Source organism: Lygodium microphyllum, chromosome 13 (assembly GCF_053477565.2).
Source record: "Lygodium microphyllum isolate KBCC chromosome 13, Lygodium_microphyllum_v1.1.10, whole genome shotgun sequence".
Taxonomy (NCBI): domain Eukaryota; kingdom Viridiplantae; phylum Streptophyta; class Polypodiopsida; order Schizaeales; family Lygodiaceae; genus Lygodium; species Lygodium microphyllum.
In genome coordinates this window covers 136,716,449-136,738,984 of record NC_141147.1, presented here as the reverse complement: position 1 = coordinate 136,738,984, position 22,536 = coordinate 136,716,449, and the positions used below count along the sequence as shown (strand labels likewise).

Genomic DNA, 22,536 nt, shown 5'->3' with positions numbered 1-22,536 from the left:
ACTGTCTTTTTCTTTTCTTTTCTCTCTCACTGGGACAGATTCGCCTTTAAGTGGGAGGTTGTTGGGGGTAAAGGCGCCTCCGCCATGCCGCCCTGTGTATTACTACACTGACAGTACCCGCCATTGCACACTGCAGGTGGCGGGCGCCTGTCAGGTCACTTTATTCTTTACATTCATTTTAGTGACTAGTAAATAAAGGAAGGCCCGATCACACATTATGACTGTTGGAGTTCCCATTTCTTGTCTCTCTCTTTCTTGCTCTTGCTCTCCCCGCCATAGCTCGCGTGCAAGCTTCGATCCTTCTCGCCGCCCCGTGTATTACTACACTGACAGTACCCGCCATTGCACACTGTAGGTGGCGGGCGCCCGTCATGTCACTTTATTCTTTACATTCATTTTAGTGACTAGTAAATAAAGGAAGGCCCGGTCACACATTGTGACTATTGGAGTTCCCATTTCTTGTGTCTCTCTTTCTTGCTCTTGCTCTCCCCGCCATAGCTCGCGTGCAAGCTTCGATCCTTCTCACCTTTCATCTCTCTCTCTCTCTCTCTCTCTCTCTCGTGTAGGAAATAGAAGATACACAACAGAAATGCACAACTGTTATTAAAAACTACTCCATTCATTCTATTGATCAAAGCTCTTTCTGTGGTGAGCTTTGGAATTAAAATTGCCCACACGTAGGACAAAAATGTCTGGGGAGGAAATGTGATAAAGAAGGATGAGCACATGATTGAAATGGACAAGGTCCTTAGGGAGAAGCCAAAGGGCTTAAATGGTTTATTTATGTTCGAACCCATACGTAATGCAACTTGCCCTAATTTTGGAGGGTCTGAGGCTGCTTTTTGTAACAGATTATCATGACAAGTTGAATGTTTGCGTTGTGTTTATGAATAAGTTGAAAGTTGTGTGCATACATGTTTGATTTGTATGCATGCATGCATTTGCAAATTGAATAATTTGTTTGTTGAAGGGTGTTCAAATCACAATATGCTAAACGTGATTAGATTAGCTATGTTTTTATCTTATGTTGTAGTGTACTATACGTTTTGAATGTTGTGTGTACACATGTTTCATTTGTGTGCATGGGTGCTATCCTTTCTGTTGTAATGTCTTCAAGGCTCTCTATTGCAAGCACAATAGGTGGTTTGCCCTAGCAAGCTCCAACTCTAAGTTCAGGATAGTCATCTGCCATATTGGCATTGGGAAGTGTCATGCCATATGGCTGCTAAGCAGCAGCAGAAGGGAAAGTTGAATTCAGGGCAAGGTGTTGTCAGAACATGTCTTCTAACATGAAAGAGCTTTTGGGCAAAGTATGGTTTTGCACAAGTGCAGTGCAAATTCAGTAATTCCACATCGAACCTTCTTCCAACCCATGACAGGCATATGCTGAAATCTCCATGTCTTCTAAGATATACACCCTAGCAATACCTTGAACACATTAACATAGCAGCCACAACCACAAGTGTGATAACTTTAGCAACAGCAGAGCAGACATAATTTCAGCCACATCAACTTCAACAATGACATCAGTAGCCCTTGCAGCTCCAACAAAAACAACTCTAATGCAACACTATGTTACACCATTTGGCTATTTTCAAGCAGAAATTGCAGTAGCAGCAAATAGCTCTAATGCAACACTATGTTGTAGCATTTGGCTATTTTCAAAGAGAAATTGCAGCAACAGCAACTTCAATAGCAGTAACAACAGCCCTTGTAGCTCCAACAAACAACTCTAATGCAACACTATGTTGTAGCATTTGGCTATTTTAAAGCAGAAATTGCAGCAGCAGCAAACATCTCTAATGCAACACTATGTTGCAGCATTTGGCTATTTTCAAACACAAATTGCAGTAGCAGCAACTTCGACAGCAGTAACAATAGCCCTTGCAGCTCCAACAAATAGCTCTAATATAACATTATGTTGCACCATTTGGCTATTTTCAAGCAGAAATTGCAGCAGCATCAACTTTCTTTGCAACAACAAACTCCATCACTACTTCAGCATATGGCAGTCCTTCAACAAAAACCATTGTCAGGTCTTCAATGGTAGGTGATTTTACCACAACAACAACAATCTGTCTTGCAATCTCTTGCATGCGAAGTTGGCACAACAATAGCAACCTCAATCAAAGCTGCAATAGCAGCACCAGACATCAACTTCGTTGGCAACTTTGATGCTCAAACTCAGGCCCCTCCTCTAACACAATCAGCCCATACTGTTAAGTGCAATCACATCCAAGTAAGTAATTTTCAGTCATCCTTACATCTACAGTGCAGGTGGAAAGAGGGGTGGTATGCTAAATTTTTTCCCTCTTTCTACCTTTCCACAGAGAGCTTGGTAGAGCCATGTCTAAAAAACACGGTGAAGGGGTTCAACTCCCCTGCTCTCTTTTTCATTACTAAATGAGGACTTGCCTTACTCCTACCTTACTTCTGCCTTCTCCCTTTCTAAATGAAGCTTCTACTCCTACCTTACCCCAATGAATGAGGACACGTTGGTACTGAAAATGGAGAGAAACCTACACTCAAAGCCTCTCTAGGTGGTTGTGTTTTGGCTGCCATTGCAACACACTCAATTTTCAGCCTGCAGCACATTGCTGTGTTTGGTTGTGAGACGGGTATGTCACGTGTTACAAAAATGAATGAGGTATGTCTAATTGCTCAGTTATCTCTAATTTCTTTGCATTGCCTTTAGGAATGAGGTGAAATCTAACAAACTGCTTATTTTTAAGTCTCAATGGCAGAACCGGAGTCACTATATTAACATGCTTGTCAAACATGGGTTTCTAGCTTTTGAACTTAGATAAGTCTTCATGATGGCTTTTTAGAGTGCACATGCATTTTTTGAGGCCTTGTTGTGCTAATCATGTCTTTGTCAATAACTGACCAACAGTGTAGCAGATCAGCTTAAGAGACCTTTTTCTTATCTTGAAGAAAATTTTTCCAAGGGCCCCTGTCTCAGTCGAGCTACAATCCATACAAAATTACAACACAAGGAACAATTACAAAGAGAATGGACTGGCTATGGTGGACGTCGGGTATCAGACATGGAGAACAAAGCAAGACAGGTAAAAGCTAGCAAGGTGGAAGGACGGCATGCGGGATGGACACACACATTTCTATTAGTTAGTATTTTTTTAAAAGTTTTATAATGCTTTTAGCTTTATCAGTGACTTTTTTTAAAGTTTTGTTAGTTGATTTAAAGTGGTTAATCAAGTATTCTAATAATAATTATTATGAGAATGATGATCAACATCCGTAGCGTCCCTTCATTCACATGCGAGTCAAGAAGTGTACGGTGCATAGGTGGTGGCCAATGTGTAAATGATTGCGGACGGATACTTATTGATAACAAAAAGTGTCCACTGCCTAGTGTGTAAGCAGGTGGCGGACAAGTGATTGCCCAAGTCAACTTTTCCTGTGCCCACCAACTCGGCGCAGATTGGGCAGGCAATGGCGGTGTGTAACTACTTATACCACATACCACATAGACTTGGGACTCGAGAGCTTTGTGAGTGATTCGAGATCCCCCAAGACAAAGCTCTCTAAACGTATGTAGAATACATGCTCAACGCATTAGCCGATTGATTTTTGAATCGGCCCATCATGCTAGTCCGATCGTCTCGATTCCTTCGGTCTGTCGCCTCTAAGCACGTGGTGAATCGATCCATAGGCGGGTCGATCAAGTCCAAGATCTCCCAGGGCGTCAATGCTGTGTCTGATACTTACTTTTCCGTTAAGGTCTGACTTTCTTCTCTTTATTCTTGTAGTCTTACTGTGTTTTTTTAGCCTAAATACATACTTTTTCTTCCTGACATACAGGATGTTTTCGAGAGGCACAAGGTAGTCCTGACATTAGCTGCATCCATAGGGTCTGCAACAGCTGCCTGGGCTGGTAACAATCCCTTTTCAGCACGCTGCTATTTCGTATTTCTTGCTGCAGTAATGGGAAAAGAAAGATAAATTGCTAATATTATTTAGAAGAGGAACAGATAAATTAGAAAATTAGAGGCCAGCACGTACCCTTGTGGATTGATGGCTAAAATATTTTATTTTAATAGCGCTCGCAGCGTCCTTGATATAATTAAGTGCCTGGAAACAATCTATTTTCAGTTAACAGTCAAATACCTTTATGTATTTTCATCTTGGTTTTCTATAGCAAGAAACCGAACTCTGTGGCATTGCCAAAAACCAACAAAGGTCCTTGTAAAGGATTTTCATGGGGTTATGCAGCCAGCAGAATAGATTTTACCATATAAATAAATATATAATATGTTTTGCTTTATTTCATTGGTTCTTGTTTTGCTAAGCCTCATAGTGTGTAACTGGCAGCAATGCTTTGGTTAGACTCCTATTTACTATTTGTTATAGTTTCCAAGGATAATTTATGAGGGAAAGTTTGTGCTTTCACATGCATCATGCCATCTTCATAAGAGTTCCAATATTCTTCTCAGCCACTCCATTTCTTGTTGGAATGTAAGGCAATGTACATTGATACTTGATGCCTTTTCCAACCATAAATGCACAATTGTACTTTTGGACATGTACTTCCCCAGTACAAAATTTGTCTCATTTGCAGCCATAGATAAGAACTATTTAAGACACATGAGCATCTCTTATTTCAATTCAAAAGGGTAAACATGCTGTAAATCTGCCATGGTCATCAACGAACGATGCAAAGTACCTATTCAAGGTGTCCTTGTAGGAACATAGAGTTTGTACAGCAAATACTTGTGACAAAGGAACTCAAAAACAAACACAGACGAAGAATGAAGGAATGACTAATGCTCAATGAATCATACTGAATGTGGAGACAACCGCGCGAGAGAGAGAGAGAGAGAGAGAGAGAGAGAGAGAGAGAGAGAGAGAGAGAGAGAGAGGGTGGCCATGTGTCTAGAACCAGTACCGAGGCAAGCAAAATTGAGTTGATGATGCCGATTAGAGGCTAGAGATGATTGCACTGTCTTGGCTGATTAGGCGGCAGCACTTGTGAAGGAATGCCGAGTGGAAGGAGTGAAATGCCATGCTTCAGGTAGGGGAATGTGAAAGAAGAATCAAGTGATAATAGTAGAGGGAGCGAAAAGCAGTTCTCAGGAGTTGTTGATGATGAAGAAGATGAGATCAGCAATCCAAGTGTGCTTGCAGACGACCAACAAGGGGGCTTTTTGAAGACAGGGATGCAGCTGCAACTGGTGGAAATAGGGTTGGAACCAGCAAATGAAAGGTGAGCTGATGTGGAGGAATGCTGGAGGGGCCATGTAGGATGCTTGACTATTGCTGTAATAGCAAAATGCAGGGCTGAACAGCTGCGGTTGCAGAAAATGCAGGCATCCTTTGGTGATCAGACCTCAGGCAGCAAGCACAAGTGCTGCCAGGTGTTGTGACATCCGATAGAACCTCAATGGAGGCTAGGTGGTGATAGAAGACTGAAAACACAGGTGGGTAACAGCCTCTAATTGTGTGGTAGCCAGCTGGCAAGGGTGGCAGCTCCAAGCATGGGCAGCAACAACAACTCAAGAGGGCAGCGATTACCATTTGTAGAAGGAAGGGAACAACAGTGGAGAAGAGAAGACTAACTAAATGTGGACAATGGATGTGGTATAAGTGAATATAGAATGTCTACACATGCCCTATTTATAGGGAATGTTTTTGTGTGCAATAAATGCCAAATGATACAAATAAAGCCTTTTTGGGCTTGATAATGGAGACAATTTAGAAATTAATGCACTAAATTGATGCATCTAATGACATTGGTCATTGAACACATCCTCAGACCCAAAAAATTACCCTAAGAGAAGTGAGAGCGACATGCTCCACTTGTATGCAACTTTGAAATATATAGAAAGGATAAATATAATGAGATCCCCAAGTAAGGACAATTTTGTGACATGGCTAGGATGATAAAGGTAACTCTTGTAATTGAAGAGTTCCACTTGAAAAGAAATTGGCAAAGAACAATAGACAAGGTGACTTGATGATGCCCGAAACTTGACCTTGAAGAGAAGCCTCTAGCACTATGTCTATGGTAGTGAGAATGCAAAGGCTTGCGTGCTCTAGAGAGAGGACACCATCCTCATCTCCATGTATGATGTTGGATAAGATATGAAGGTATGGCCACCAAGTCATGGCTGATACATTCAAGGTGAAACTAGCCTTCCTCCTCGGATAGGGTTGTAATAACTCGATTAAGCACTAATTACAAAAAGCATAAAATTCATATAAACTGAAAGTGTATACTTTACCACTTTAATCTTAGACATTCGATATCCGATTGGCCCCAAACTGGTGTCCCTTGTGGTATTTCTTTATCTTATATTGCAAATGGAAGGAGTACAACTGAGATTCTTTGTTCTTCTTTGCTAATCCAAGTGCCTCTTGCTATCAAAACTGACTAGAAAGCCTCCAAACCAATTTGCCCTTTGGTTGGCTTAGGGATTGACTTTCACCTTGCTTCTTAAAATACAAATTAGCCTGAAATCTCATATTGGCTGGTTGACCTCTTAAATCTCTTTGAAATTCCTCAATTTCAATTGCTAGAATTCAAGTCCTATGCCCTCAATTTTGAGCATGTAACCCGAGATGGCTGTCAAAATCCTAAAATTTATCCAAAACTAGGGTTACAAAAAAGATTGACTGAAATCTCTTTTTGTGATAGCTCAAATTAGTGGAAAATGTTGAGATAACTTGAGAAATGGTTGGGGGATGAGAGAGAGTGCTATAGAGAGAGAAAATTTAGAGTTTCATTGCGAGAAATGTTGAAAACGACTGTTGCTCTGCTTAAATAGCCATGGAAGCTGTCGCCTACGGCTTAGGACCACCAGAAAGAGTGCTGCCCCCTTCTATTTACTATCACCTGTACTAGAAGGACCTTGGGCCTGCTGTCACTTGCTCTTGGAGGGCTCCAAATTGCTGTCACATGTTGTAGGACTGATCCTTGGTGGTTGCAAATCACATCAACAGTCTTTTTCTCTTTCACAGTGGTTGAAATAAACTTCCACCAGCCCCTAGAAACGTTTTTCCCACTTGCATGGGCAAGTTTTGTCAAGTGGCAGCCTTTTAATCCCATTTTTCAGCATTATTCAGCTTCTAAATTAATTTTTAGAATATTAATTTTGAAAATTAATTTAATAATTATTCTAGTGTTCAAAAAATTAATTTCACCAATCAATAATTAAATTGGCTAGGCCAATTTGGCTTCCAAGTATCCCTGAGCAGCTATTGACCCCTTAGATTGACATTAATTAATTAATGAATGAATGCCTATTCTCTAATGTCACTATTGACATTAGTGACCAATAAATTAGTCTAGGCCAAAACCTGACAATGGATACCACCTAGTACTTGTCAAGCATAACTTATTACAACTTTTGCCTTTGGCACCAACTGATATCTCGGGGTCCTAGGTCCTATAGTGTGAAATAATTGACTTGTATTTCACATGTGCAAGTCACATTAGCACATTTGATTAACTTTTAATCTAATGCTAATCAAAGCAATAAATTGTCTCTCCTACCTAAGTAAAACCTATAGATTTTGGGTGTTGATGTTGATGTTGAAAAATGGGGCAGAGTGCAATCCCCTACCTAAGTAGAACCTATAGATTTTGGGTGTTGATTTTAGGTAAGAACCTATAGATTTTGGGTGTTGATGTTGATGATGGAGGAGAGTGCAATCCCCTTGATGAATAACCTCCTCCTTGAATGTGTACGAAAAATATTAGGAGCACTAGATGCATTGCATTGCCAAACATGTCCGGTTCCATACTAGTAACATTCCAATGTGACCATATATGGGATTTTGCATTCCTCCAACCAATCAGGATACATTTACCCATGCATTCTATGCAATACGGGCTGTGTACCAAAAACATTTCTACCATATACACCAAACGAAGTAGTACCACGGCCAGCCGTAGCATGAAACATAGATCTTCCAAGAAAATATCTTGTATGTCCCACATTTGGATGCATATCTTGCTGTCCAAAAGGCATTGTGTTTGCATTATCAAGATTCCCATGCATCAGCATACTCTTCTTTTTACTGATTTTCAGCATTAAGTTAATTGAAGTCCCAACTTCATGTCCAAAACTAGCTGTGACAGCATGCTGCCCATGGTGAGTGCCCATTCCAAGATCAAGCATTGCATTATTTCCATTGTTTTCTGATTAGGCATCACCATAATGCAATTCTTCACTACTTAAGAAGACATGCTTGCTGAATTTTTCCACAACTGAAAAATGATTTCAGCAAATTGCTTGGAATCAGGTGCCTTAGGTCCACCTACTGAAGGGAGTTGATGGGGCCTGGTGATGGAATGTTGAGACCAGCCTTTCGTTGTATAGAAGGGTGGTGGAACCCTAAAATGCATTGATTTACAGTAATTTACAGCAAGCAACAAATCCATAAGACAAATAATAATTGAAAATTTAGTACTTTACTTTGGTCAAATTGTGTTTCGAAATTTGAGACGAGCCGATACCTAATTGGTTCCAAAACATTGGTGTCCCTTGCAGTATTTCTTTTCACATTAATTCCAAAACACTTGTTGTACAACTAGGAATTGATCAAGCTAATTCTCTAGAACATTTGGATTAATAAGTTGACCTCTCTAACGAACCACCACCACCAACTTCAGGTTGCCCCTTGATCCGATGCCTTTGCATGCAGATCTCCAATGACTAACTGGCGGCGTTAACTCCCAAATTGCCCTTGGATTATAAGCACATGTGGGCACAAATTGAGTCTTGAACACTTGCATGCAGGTCCCAAATAACCAGTAGCATCAAGCCCTAAATTGCCCCTTGGTTGTTGTATGCAAATCTGTACTCATATAGATCCAAAATCCCACTAATTTTGTTGTCCATTTATTAAATTTACATCAGTAACCTTCTTTTTCATCTCTTACAGCATATCTTCTTCATTGGGCAGCTATACAAGCATTTAAACACTTGGTTTTGATGCTTGGCATTGATCCTTCCACTCTTCGCATTTGATTTGAGTGCTAAGCTTCAATTTTGGACTGTTATAACAGTCCATGGACTGTCATAAAACAGGGCAGCACTTATCTTTGATGTCTACACTCATTGCCATTGGTTGGATGATGCTTGGTTGACGCTTATATATTCGGGGATGCTATGTCATTGCTTGGAGTTGATTTTGGACTGATTTAACCATTTCATTTACTCTGTTTTGGCTGAGGTTTGTTGGCTGGAAATACAGGGCAACACTCTATTTGATACTTCTATGGTCAGCTTTGTTGGTCTCATAATGCCTGGCTATGCAGGGGTGATGTTTACATATATGGCTTGAGCCGCTAAAGATGCAGCTATATATTCAGCCTTTGTAGTGGAAACACCACCACAACGTTGTTTCTTGCTAGTCCAAGAAACAAGACAACCATTAATAAAGAAACTATTTCCATTTGCAGAATGCATAGATAAGTGAGAGCCTGCCCAATCTGCGTTTGTATAACCCAAAAGTTGAAATGAATGCAGAGAATCAAAGTTTTGTTGGCGCCGATAAACCAATCCAAAATCTTTAGTGCCTTTCAAATACTTCAAAACTTGTTTAGCTGCAGTCCAACAATTAAGGCATGGAAAATAGAATGTTGTCCAAGAAAATTTGCAGCAAAAAGAATGTCAGGTTGTCATGAGGACATGTATTCTTGAAACCTCACTTAACATATGGATTAATTTTTAATCACATGATTAAGTAAATGTTGCACGTGTGAGGTGCAAATGGGAAGTAATTTTACGAGCCCGAGACTCGAGCAAATCATGAGATGTCAAAGGGAAAAGTTGCTATAAGTTATGCTGCATAGGTACTTGGTGGTATCTGGTGCCAATTATTAGCCTAGGTAATCCATTTTTCCATAAGTGTCAGTTGGTGACTGTCACCAGGTAGTGATACTTTTTGCAGTTGCTTTCCTTATTTACTTATATAAATATTTTATTTTTCTTTTCTTTAGTTGCTATTGCTTTTTACTCCCAGAGTTATCTTGGAATAAGCCGCAATCTTTGCATGGCCAGAAGAGGCAGCCATTGGGACAAATTGGACTAATGGTTTGTCTGAGCCTTAGGACCAGTTTCATATTGAATGGGCATTGAAGAATAGAATGCCAGTGGTTTGGGACTGTGTGCTTAGCCATTGGAGATGGTGCAAGACAATGAGCTTGGCCAAGACAGAAGATGCACATGTAAGAATGCTCACGCAATAAAAGTCATTGTAACTGAGCCACATTACACTTTTTGATGTGGTTGCAATGATAAAAGTTGCTTAGAACAACTCGAGGAATGCAGGGGTCACCATCCCTAAAATTTAGGGAGTTACTATTTTGGGACCCTAGAATTCTTTCATGTCATTATCTTCGTTTTTGCACGAGGATTAGCTTTCTGGTCTATGCCAAGGTCAAATTTTGCACCGATCATGGAGAATTTTAGACCGGAAGGTTTGAACAGGAAAATTGTAATATGTATGCCATGTGGCACAGATTCCCAAAAGAGAGAGAGAGAGCATTAAAAAAAACATAATAGGCATAATGGGTAGGTCTGAGAATAAAGTTTTGGAGGAGTTGAGGGCAGATTGTTGTAGCTTCATCAGCCATGGAGAGTACTTCTTCATCTCTAACTCATGTACAGAGGTAGAGCTTGCTCCCTATGATAAACTCTCTCTCTATTCTCAGAGGAAATGCTTTGCATGATGGGCTGATTCCATTGAAAGTACAGTTCTGTGTTTTCTTTGCACTTTTGTTGAGGCAAAAGCCTCACTGTCTAGGTTCAGGAGAAGCAGTTGGCTTCTCCAATGCAGGAACTAAAGAAAGTAATGACCATGCCACACAAGGACAGGGCTTTCAGCTCTAATTTAGTGCTGTTCGTGGGACTGTTTTACTACTGAAATGATGCCAGAGTGAAAGGGATGTTGTGTTGGATCTATTGGACAGTAAGAACAGTGAATTCAGAGATTTGTAGACTGAAATTCTGCACATGAATCATTGATTTTTGGTCACAGAAAATGCTGGACAGTAAGAACAGTGAATTCAGAGATCCGTAGACTACAATTCTGCACACAAATCATTGAGTTTTGGTCACAAAAAATGCTTTCCTAAAAGGGATGTTCTTCTGGACATGTTGGACAGTAAAAACAGTGAATTCAAAGATCTGCAAATTGAAATTGTGCACATGAATCATTGAGTTTTGGTCATAGAAAATGTTGGTTACGTTGGACAGTAAGAATAGTGAATTCAGAGATCTGCACATGAATCATTGAGTTTTGGTCACAGAAAATGTTGGACATGCTAGACAGTAAGAACAGTGAATTCAGAGATTTCCAGACTGCAATTCTGTACATAAATCATTGAGTTATGGTTACAGAAAATGCTTTCCTAAAAGGGATGTTGTTTTGGTCATGATGTACTGTCCTTATGTAATTGGGATTTACTCAAAAAAGATGAAAACCAACGGTTTTGAGGTTATGTATTCTGGAATATTCCATTTTTGTAACTTTCCATCTTTTAATTGATAAAGAAATACCAAGAGGGACGTTGGTCTTCGGGGCCAATTTGGTATTGAGCGAGGGAGTGAGGTCTCTATTTTTGTGTGTGTGTGAAAAGACCAGGTGTTAATTGAAGGAACTACTACTTTATGTGAGTCATAGACTGGTTTCAGTGACACTAGAGAAGTGACGTTTAATGGTACCTAATGCCAATCTGATGGTCAAAGATGGCGTAGAGACACTTGGGGATGAAAGTTGCCCAACCAATTTAATTATGAAAATTTCAACGTAGTACTTTACTTTTGATGCATTTGGCAGTGCAATTGAGGACGATTGCAAAGGTTTGAAGGGGAAGGACTGTCATGAGGACATGTATTTTTGAAACATTACTTAACACGTGGATTAATTTTTAATCACATGATTAAGTAAATGTCGTATATGTGAGGTGCAACTAGGGTTAAAGTAAATTTACGAGCCCGAGACCCGAAGAAATCACGGGATGTCAAAGGCAAAAGTTGCTATAAGTTATGCTGCACAGGTACTTGGTGGTATTTGGTGCTAGTTGTTGGCCTAGGTCATCCATTTGGCCATAAGTGTTAGTTTGGTGACACTAGAGAAGTGACGTTTAATAGTACCTAACGCCAATCTGATGGTCAAAGATGGTGCAGACACTTAGGAATGAAAGTTCCCTAGCCAATTTAATTATTGGCCAGTTAGATTATTTTTCAGGGCACCAAAATAATTATTAGATTAATTTTCAATATTTAAAGATTGAAAATTAATATTTAATTATGAAAAATGTTGGAAAAACCATTTGGGAAGGCTGCCACTTGTAAAAAATCCCCATGCAAGACTGAAAAACGTCTTTAGAGGTTGGAGAGAGACATTTTTATAAATTTAGCCTGCAAGAGAGAGGGAGGGGGGGTTGCTGGTCTGATTTGCAGCCATTGGAGAACCTTCTGAGGCTGTCAAGGGCAAGAGAAGACCAATTAACAACATGAGACAACATCTACATGCTGTTGAGATAGGGCAACGACAGTAAATGACCGATTTTCTTCAGTTCTTTGCATCTACAAGCTGTTGTGGTAGGCAGCAGCAGCACTTGACTGATTTTCAGTCATTCTTCATGACAAAACTCTGAATTTTCTCTCTCTACAGCTTTCCCTTTCATCTCCTAGCCATTTCTCAGCCTTGTTTTGAAGATCTCAGCATTTGGACCCCTGGAGGCTGAGAAATTTCAGATTTCTTTGTTGTAAACCCTAATTTGCAGCAGAAATTAGAATTTAGCAGCAGCCTCGGGAAGCATACTAGAAATTGGAAGCTCCAAGACTTGGATTCAACATGGCTGAAGCTGTTTTTAGCCTATTCAAGTAGAGGGACCAACAAATAATTGAATTTGGGGCATTTTCCATCTCCATCAAAGCAGGTGAAGGGCAATTGATTGCCCGAATCAAGGGGCAAATTAGATTTAAAGGCTTGCTGGTGATTTTGAACAGCAAGGGGAGTTGGAATACCGAAAGGAATTGGAAGGATCCCATTGTAAATCAACTTCTTTTTCAATAAAGCTAAAGAAATACCGAAAGGGGCACCAATTTTGGGGCCAATCGAGTGCATTGTCCAAGATCAATAGGTAAATTTGTATTTTTAGATTTGCATTAACTGTTTGCTGCTGTAATTAAGTTGTAATTAGGGATTTACCACCCATCCACAGAAGGAAGGCTGGTTTCACAGGGCGAGAATATAAGCCAACAAATTGAAGACATCAACCAAGATTAGTAGAAGGTTGATGTAATGCTAATTGTTCATTATTCTGCAGAAAGTGAGTTTTTGGTAGAGCTCACAAGACAAGGAGTACTAGCAGGATGTGTAAAACCCAAACCAAACTTTTGAATAATATCTTCAATGAACTTTGTTTGATGTTTTAATAAAACACCCTTTTCTTGATAGCGCTGAATCTGAATACCAAGATATGAGTGTATGTCTCCAAGATCCACCATGTCAAACGTAGAAGATAAAATCTTCTTTACTTGTTGAAGGAAGTTGAGATTGTTAGAAACAAGTATGGTATCATCCACATATAGAGCAAGAATAACAAAACTATCATTGTAGCGCTTGACATATAACTTAGGATCTGAAGAACAAGAGATAAAACCTTGTTTTGTAAGAAAGAGATCAATCTTTTGATATCAAGCTCGCAAAGATTGCTTGAGACCATAGAGTGTTCGATGAAGTCTGCAAAGAAGATTTTCCTTATGTTTGACTACAAATTCCTTTGTTTGCTCCATGTATATCTCTTTCTTTAAATCGGCATTAAGAAACGCAGTACTCATATCCATTTGGTGAACCTCCAAATCAAACTCAACAACAAAAACTAACAAGATCCGAATACTGGTAACACGAACAAAAGGTGAGAAAGTTTCTTGATAATCAACTCTTGCAATTCGTGAGAAACCTTTGGCAACTAGCCTTGCTTTGAATTTGTCAAATGTTCCACCCGATTTTGTTGTAGTCTTATAAACCCACTTGTATTTAATAGCAATACGTCGAGGTGGTAACTCAGTTAGAACCCATGTATCTTTAAAGAGAAGAGATTCATTCTCAGCTTCCATGTTCTCCTGCCATTGTTCCTTTTGTAGGGATGGCATGGCATCACTAAAAGAGATAGGGCTTGTAGAAATATGGAGAGCATTCTCAAGAATATCAGCATCATAAACATGACAAGTAGCATGCTCATTATCAATTGGAAGATCAACGCCAAGGTCATCATCAATAATAATAGGTGCAGGTTGTGAATCCTGATTTGAAGAGTTAGTATTATCCCGTGAAGGAGGTTTATCATCGTATAGAAAAAGAAAAGAAGTAAGTAATGACTTTGTATCATCAACATCCTCTAGTAAGCACGTCCGCCCAGCATTCTCTTGAGACCATGTGCTGCCCATAAGTTGCTCATTGAAAATAGCATCACGACTTATGATTATCTTCTTGAAAGATGGATCATAAAACTTGTATCCCTTAGAAAAATTTGAATATCCAATGAAAATAACTTTCAAACCAGGAGGATTAAGTTTTTTGCGAGTCTTTTGGGTATATGAATATAAACAATACATCCAAAAGTTCGAAAATATGAAACAAGAGTTTCACCTGTTCAAGTAGTAATTGGTATTTTACTAGGAGCAACAGTTGTAGGAAGATGATTTTACACAAATACTGCCGTTAAGACTACTTTAGCCTAGAAATATCAAGATAAGTCAAAATGAATGAGCATACATCGCGTGGCATTGAGGATAGTCCTGTTTTTACGTTCAGCAATACCATTTTGTTGAGGAGAGTAGGGAATCATATATTCATGATAAATACCTTGATCATCAAAATCATTTGAAATGTATTTTTCACCATTATCATTGCGAAGTTTCTTGATGCGACGAGCAATATGAAGTTCTGCAACTTTTTGATATTGCTTAAAGGATAATAAAGCTTCTGATTTGTGTCGCAAGAGAAAAACAGTGGTATATCTTGATAAGTCATCAATAAAAGTCATGAAATATCGATATTGAGATTTCGATGGAGGAAAAGGTCTACAAGTATTAGTGTGAATAAGATCAAGCAAATCTTTGGAATGAGTTGTGGTGGAAATGAAAAAGGGTTTACAAAAATGCTTTCCAAGTGCACAATATTCACAAATACCCATATGAGAACGAGCTTTGAATTCCATACCTTGAACAAGGTCACGCCGATAAAGATCGACAAGCTTAGAAAAATCAGAGTGAACAAAGCCATGATGTCATATTATGTTGTTAAGATCACTAGGAGCTGTAATAACATTTGCAACATCTTCATTTAAAGATAACTCAAAAAGATTATCATTTCGAGGAGCAACAACTATGATTTGGCTGTCTTTCTCAGTGCGACACTTGGTATGGTCAAAATCGATAAAGAGACCAAGATTCACAAGTCTTGCAATTGAAAGAAGATTCCCTTGTAGATCTGGGACATGTAAAACTCCACACAAAATTCTTGTTGAAGAAAGAATACCGAGATATAAATCACCTATACCTTTGACTTGACAGGTTGTGTAACCATTGGGACTGATATGTCATGTTTCCTGTAGCACCAGAATCAATAATAAAAAGAAGTATCCTTTTCGAAGAGATAGAATAACTTACACAATTTGCTTCTTCAGTAGTGTTGTTAAGTGTAGTAGCATATGTCGATCTGAATCAAAATGCTTCTTGAAACATAGATGGATTGGGTGATCAATCTTTTTGTAGTAGTCACAAGGAGAATAATCTCTGGATAAATGTGGTTGTTTATTTGTAATACCATGTTCTTCATCATGTTGTTTTGCCCAGCAATCATGTGTAGTGTGACCATTTCTATTGCAATAAGAACAATGCCTGTTAGGAAACTTGAGACGAGAGACGTTACCACAACGATGACTCCTACGTGTATAATTTGGAAAGGGATGCCTTTGAGCAAGTAAATCTTGGTTGATTTGTTTTGACCGTGTCTTCTCTTGTGAGATCATAACTGTTTCTTGATTTGTGTGTTCTCGTTTATGTCGTTGTGAATATTCAATCAAAGATATACAAGCTTGATCAAAATTGATCTCATCTTTGTTAGATATATGGTAACAATATTATCATAAGGAGGATCCTTTACAGTGTCAAGAAGTTGTGTTACCAATTGCTTTCGTGGAATGGCATCACCAGCAGTAGCAAGTTGATTGATAATGTTCTTGAATGAGTTGATATGCGTTGTCATAGAAGTTCCGATATTGTATTGTAACTCAATGAGTTGACTATGAAGATAAAGTATTTTTGTAATATATTTCTTCTCAAAATTTGCTATCAAATACTTCCATATAGCTTGTGAGGTTGAAATATTACATACATCAAGCATAAGAGATCCTTGAAGAGCAGAAAGAATATACCAATGAGTTGCTTTGTCGCGTTTGATTCACTCATTATAAACAGTTTGCTATTTTTCAAAGATAGGTCCTTCTGTTACAAGGATATTATCATGAGCCTAATCAATTGGTTGAGGTAGATATTCATAATTACCAAGAACAATATCATGCAAGTCATCGCCTTCAAGAATTAGCAGCATCTTTACTTTCCACCCAAGGAATCCTTGTTCTTGAAAGTGAGAGACGGAATGTTGTCTAGAAGAAAATCCGTTGACGATTATAGAATTTGACATAGCCGGTTGAGAGAATACGTACAATATGAGATGGCAAAATTTGCACACCATATAGAAATGATGATGAAAGTGCAACACAACAAGTCGTACATACAAGCTATGCTGTAAAAAAAGACATTTAGGTCAAAAAGCATACTCCAGAAGAAAAAGATCCAAGATAGACGAAACGTGGGCAAGAATAAAGTGACCCAAAATAGATAAAACGTAAGAGAAAAGAAATCGGCCCAACATAGATGAGAGAGATGAAAAATACTCAAAACGTGATCGCTTTACTTTTGGTCAAGAATAGATGATGATCTGGCTAATTTTGGCAGAAATGCAAAAACACAAGAGTGAGTAATCGTGACATAACCTGTGTTGTAGAAGTTTGCACGAAAAGCTTTTGTCTTGTTTCAAGTCCAGTTTACCTGAACTGACATAACGTTTGACACAGAACTCCAAATTGAGCATGGATTTGCCAGGAAGAAAGCTTGTGAGTCCTAGCACATCACAAAATCTGGTTTTCTTGAGAAAGGCGTTTCCTTAGGAGTTTTCCAAATAGAAACTTTTAGGGTGTCCAAGCAAGGCATATCTACAATTCAACATATTTATAATCTAAATGATGATCGATGATGGTCGAGTGAACTTCTTCCATGCTTAAAATTCATAACATAAGGTGCTTATAACATACACAATACATCAAATTTAAGCATGAAAAGAACATGAATCAAGAACTAAAGAGATATTACAAAGGTATACTTCTTGATCCAAGAAATTGTTTGTAGTTGATCGTGATAGCTTTGATACTGTGTTGAGAGAGAGAGAGAGAGAGAGAGAGAGAGAGAGAGAGAGAGAGACCATATACACTCCTAAAGACTATTACATATTGATCACAATCTACATATATATAGGTGAGACCTAGTTTAGATAGGGTGAACTATATATAGCTCCAACACCGGCAGCCTTTGTGAACAGATGAGTGATGTTAGGTGATGGAGGAGAGCCAGGCTGCAAAAATGCATGGAGGAGGAGCCAGTCTGCAAAAACGGAGGTCGTAGTAGCCCCTAAGACAGACGAGTGACGCCAGGTGATGGAGGAGGAGCACGTTGCAAAAATGCAAGTCCCAACAACCCTTGTTATAGATGAGTGATGAAATCATTGATGCTCGATGATGGAGACCATCGCTAGAGGCTAGGATGCTGATGCCAGGTAAGCAGGGTTGCAGATTGAAAAATGTAGGTGAAGATGGAGCTTGAAGGAGAAGAGTGTTGACGCCAAGCAGATGATGGTGACACTAGGTAAAAGATGCTCCAAACGCAAGGCCTAATGATGGAACATGGCGCTTGAAGCAAAAAAGGAAGGGTGAAGGCAGCTACGAGCCATGAGCCATGAACTGCAATGCCCTCGTGAAGGGGTGTGAGGGCAATGGAAGCGGTTGGTGAGAGTAGGAAGGTTGTGGTGGTGACCAAAGAAGGCAGTAAAGAATGATTGAAAAGAGCGGTGAAGAATGAATGAAGTGACTATCTATTTATAGGCATAAGCTGTCTAGGTGGTGTACCATTGTGTGGGCGCCCACTAAAAAAGTGGCCAAAATATGGACACCAATCCTTTTCGGGGCTGTCAGTGCGAAACCCTAAAATGAAGTGTGTGAACTGAAGAAGTGGTTTCTCAACACCTTTTAGTAAAAAAAACATTAAATTCATGTGGCATATATTCTCCTCTCCCTCTTTGTAATCAACTTGCAAGCCAAGGCTAAGGAGGTTTTAAAACATGCAAATATCTCTAATTTGTGCTTCAATGCATATACCCAACAATGATGGTTCATGTCATGAATGAAGGTGGCAAAATAAAAATATCCATTAATGGAGTTGATGTGTATGGGTCCATCCATTGATGTGCATGGGTCCACACATCACTATGCACAAGTTGTAATTTTTGATCAACATGCATAGATCCACTTTCAGAAAATTTGGTATGATGCATTTTGCCAAGTATATAGCTCTAACATACATTATGAGTAGCTGCTTTCAATGGAGGGGGATTAAGCACCATATTTTTGCTTCTTAAGTGAAGCAAATTGCCATAATTGAGGCGACTAAATTGAGCATGCTACAACTTGGTGTCATTCATAATAGTGGCATCAACCTGTAATGTGATCCTTTTCTCTCATACAAATCTAGCCGATATAGGCCATTCTATAGTGTGTACAACAAGAGCATCCCCATCATTATAGTCATAGATACTGCATTGATCCATATAGAATTTAACCATAAAACCAACACATGCAATGGCTGAAATTGAAAGTAAATTGTTCTTTATGCTTGACTCTTTTGAAGCATGATAACACCCCCATTAACTGCAACAATGGGATTTTGCCCAATGCCTTTGATTGCATATGAAACTTTGTTAGCATATACAATGGATCTTTCCTTTTGTACAATGTGCTTGCAAAGATGGTTGTCAAATTACCATGTATTTTTATTTTCCTTGAGCGTGTGATGAAGGATCATATAAATAATGCACTACAAAGGTATAAGATTGTTTCATGTCTAAACTAGCAAAATCTGCTTTTGCATCCTTCACATTTACTGAATTTTCAGCAACCATCATACTTGATTGTTTTCTCTTTTCACTTGCAATCCTTTTCTTGCATTCCTCAATGACATGGCCCTTTTTTTGTAGTAAATGTATTTTTTCTTTTTGGTTTCCGCATCCTTGGTACTGTGAGAGTCTGAAGAAGAGGTTGATTTGCTTGTATCTTTAAGAAAGAGTTTGCGGCCACAAATTTTCCTTGTTTTTGTGGCTAGTTGCAAATGCTTGATTACCTATAGTCATGGAGTGATTGACCCATGATTGCTCCTCTTGCAAGAATAGTGAAACCAACTCATCAAATGTGTATGCATTGACGTTCCCTTTGGCAAGCAAGCGGAGTGTAGTGGCATAACTCTGATATGACTTAGGTAGACTAGCTAAGATAGTAGAAACAAGCGATGCATTTGGGATAATCTCATCAATGTTAGCAAGGTGCTTTTGCAGGTCTCGCGCGAGTAATGTATGTATACATTACATCACCCTTTGTGATAGCTGGATGAACCTGCATCATTCTGGGTAATAGGGCCTATAGGCCCTCTCTCAATACTAGATCGATAACCCCAAAGTTGTTTTGCAACAAAGACATGTCTCATCATGTATGCTTACATGGGATTGTTGGTTCCATCTAACTTGATCCTTGCCAAACATGTTCAATAAGTCATTCTAAGGAGCCATTGCTTGCTATAAATAGTTGGTAATTTTGACCAGCTTCTGTTTAAAGTACAAATGCATGTGTAGCACAAAAGAAAAGCAAAGGGAAACTTACAATTTTATGGCTTGAATATTGATGGAGAAGTTGAATGTTGAAGAGGATGCTAGAAATTGAGGCAAAATTGGTTTCAATGTTCCTGAATATTGCAAAAGATGTTGAATTGGGTCTTAACGTTGAGAGATTTGGGCATTTTTGACAAGAGCCCCAAACTTATATGATGAAATTTTATCAAATTCTGGCTCAAAAGTGAGAATCCCCTAGTTTCTATTAAGAAATTTCGAGAAATTTTGCACAGGATTGTGAATTTGGAGGTTTGAAACAAAAGCTCCAAAATTTTAGAAGAAATTGAGTGAAAATTAATATTTGCTATGAAAAATTCCAAAATTTATGCTTGTGGCCGGTTGCAAGCGAATAGGGTTTAGTTGAGGTTGTTTTCAAACATTAAATGTGATGATTGATGATGATTAAGGTTGTAGTATTTCTTGTGTGTCTAGCTATCAGGCTATGTCAGACTTCACAAGTGTGATGTGGCAAATTAGGTGTTTGAGTTTTTGGGCTTGCATCAAATGTACCTATAGTTGACTGTTGCTTGGGTTTTCGAGGCTGCGTCAGATAGGTGACATTGTAGATGAGGCAAGTTTGCAAGTGATGTGATTGCAGGTAGTAGTTGTGTCCCAAGTAGATGAGCGGCATGTTTGTAGGTGACGTGACGGCAGGCAATAGTCGTGTTTGTTAGATGGATGTGAAATTTTTGAGATCCTTTGCTCTTGCTAGTAATATTTGATTAACTTAATAATCAAATTTGCAATATTGTAAGACACATGTGATGCACATGGTAGTTTTTCATGGCAAAAGACCAAAAACCTTGAGAGAGCAGTGAATGCCAAAGGCAAAAGTTGTGTCAAGTTATGCCAGTTGGGTTTTGGATATCAGTTGGTGTTAGTTTGACCTGGGACAGTTGATTGGCCATTAAGCGTCAATGGTGACACTAGGGACTAGGCATTAATTAATTAATTAATGCCAGTCTAAGGATCAGTTAAGACTGGGGACCACTTGGGGTTGCAAATGGCCTAGCCAGTCAAATTGTGGATTGATAGAATGAATTTCAGGCAAGGTTAGAATGGCTGAAATTATTTTTCAGAACTAAGTAATTCTGAAAATTAATTGATTGGCTAAAAATGTTTCAAAGTACGATTAAATGTTTATCTTTCTATTTAAGGGTGGCCAATGGCTAGGAACGCCCTATAATTATACTTAGGTCATCATTGATGAGATGCCCAAGAGAAATTAAATGTTTAGTCGAGTAGTTAGATTGACTAAAAAGCTCAGATGGCTAAGAGTTTTACACTCAGTCAATCACATTGACTAGAAGCCTATATAATGAGTGGTTTCAGAAAGTGAAACCAGATGCTCATGATCGAAGAAACAAATTATGAACTAGTGAACGCATATAATGAAGCTCTCTAGAAGCTAAATTTGTTGACTTCTAATATCTAGGAGGTTACCATTTTTGGAAGTTACTGAAATGGAAATTCTATTTGCATCAAAGGCTTTGGAATTTTGCAAGGAACAATTTCAACAGTTATCTCAATTTCTTAACCATTTGAGAGATTTTAGAGTAGAAGGTTGGAAAGCTTCTTTCTCTAGAAAAGTGACATGTGATCTCTAGAAGAGAACACGTGTCATTTTGAAAAGACAAGTATCTCTACACTTGTCATTTTCAGCAAACACTCATCATTTGTAACCTCTACTTTTCACTTTTGAACATCCAAGTCCACACCTATATATTGGAGATCTCTCTCTTCATTTGGAATAAGCTCTCATATTAAAATTTCAACCACAAGCTTTGTATTCTCCTATCTATCTCTCATCCAAAAATCACTTTCTACTTAGTTTGATCTAGTTCAAGTACTAAAGAAAGAAAATCAGTTTATTGCTTGAGCATGTAGAAATTAGGGTTTCAAAACCCTAATTTTCAGAATTGTAGCAAATTAGCCTTTTGTATATGGTTCAAGCACTTGGTGCCCATGGTTTTGTTTCAATAAATTCTTATAAAGGGGAAGGGGCTGATTCCCCTCTCAACGTGGTATTGACTCTCTCTCTCTCTCTCTCTCTCTTTTAATTTTCATGGTGAATAATTGATCGAGTTACTTAAGTTCAAAGTATTGTCATTCTCACGTTTCGATGGCACTCGACGCTCCCATGGCGACTATCTCTACACCTTGGATACGACACCTATCTCTTGGGCTAGCCATAAGTAGAAGATAATAGTAGCTTTTGCCACTGTGACAGCTATCGAGCTTTTTTTGATGGTACCATTAAGGCCATCTATCTAAGCAACTTGTTGGCTGCACTTCAGTTTTTTTATGCGGCATCTATAGTTATCTACTGTGATAACCAGAGTGCCCTTGCCCTTATGGGCAATCTGATCATCACCCCTTGGACACGGTATATGATGGTTCATTTTCATTTCACCAAAGAGAGATTGACCTAGACATTGTTCGCTTAGAGTTTGTGTCGTCTAGTAATAATTTAATAGATAATTTGATGAAGGCGGTTAACAG

The 22,536-nt window shown here is 38.8% G+C and overlaps 1 protein-coding gene across 2 annotated transcripts in view; it reads left to right on the top strand.

The window, feature by feature from the left end:
* The first annotated feature begins 3,493 nt into the window (after positions 1-3,493).
* LOC148027256 (triacylglycerol lipase-like protein) overlaps positions 3,494-22,536 on the top strand; it is a 55,762-nt gene continuing 36,719 nt past the window's right edge. Inside the window, exons 1-2 of one of the 2 annotated variants that reach the window (XM_087690609.1) lie at positions 3,494-3,741; positions 3,823-3,895. In XM_087690609.1, coding sequence (XP_087546735.1) covers positions 3,607-3,741; positions 3,823-3,895 — 208 coding nt within the window. In that variant the 5' untranslated portion in view covers positions 3,494-3,606. The remainder of the gene's footprint in view (positions 3,742-3,822; positions 3,896-22,536) is intronic. The other variant, XM_087690608.1, reaches the window with a different exon arrangement.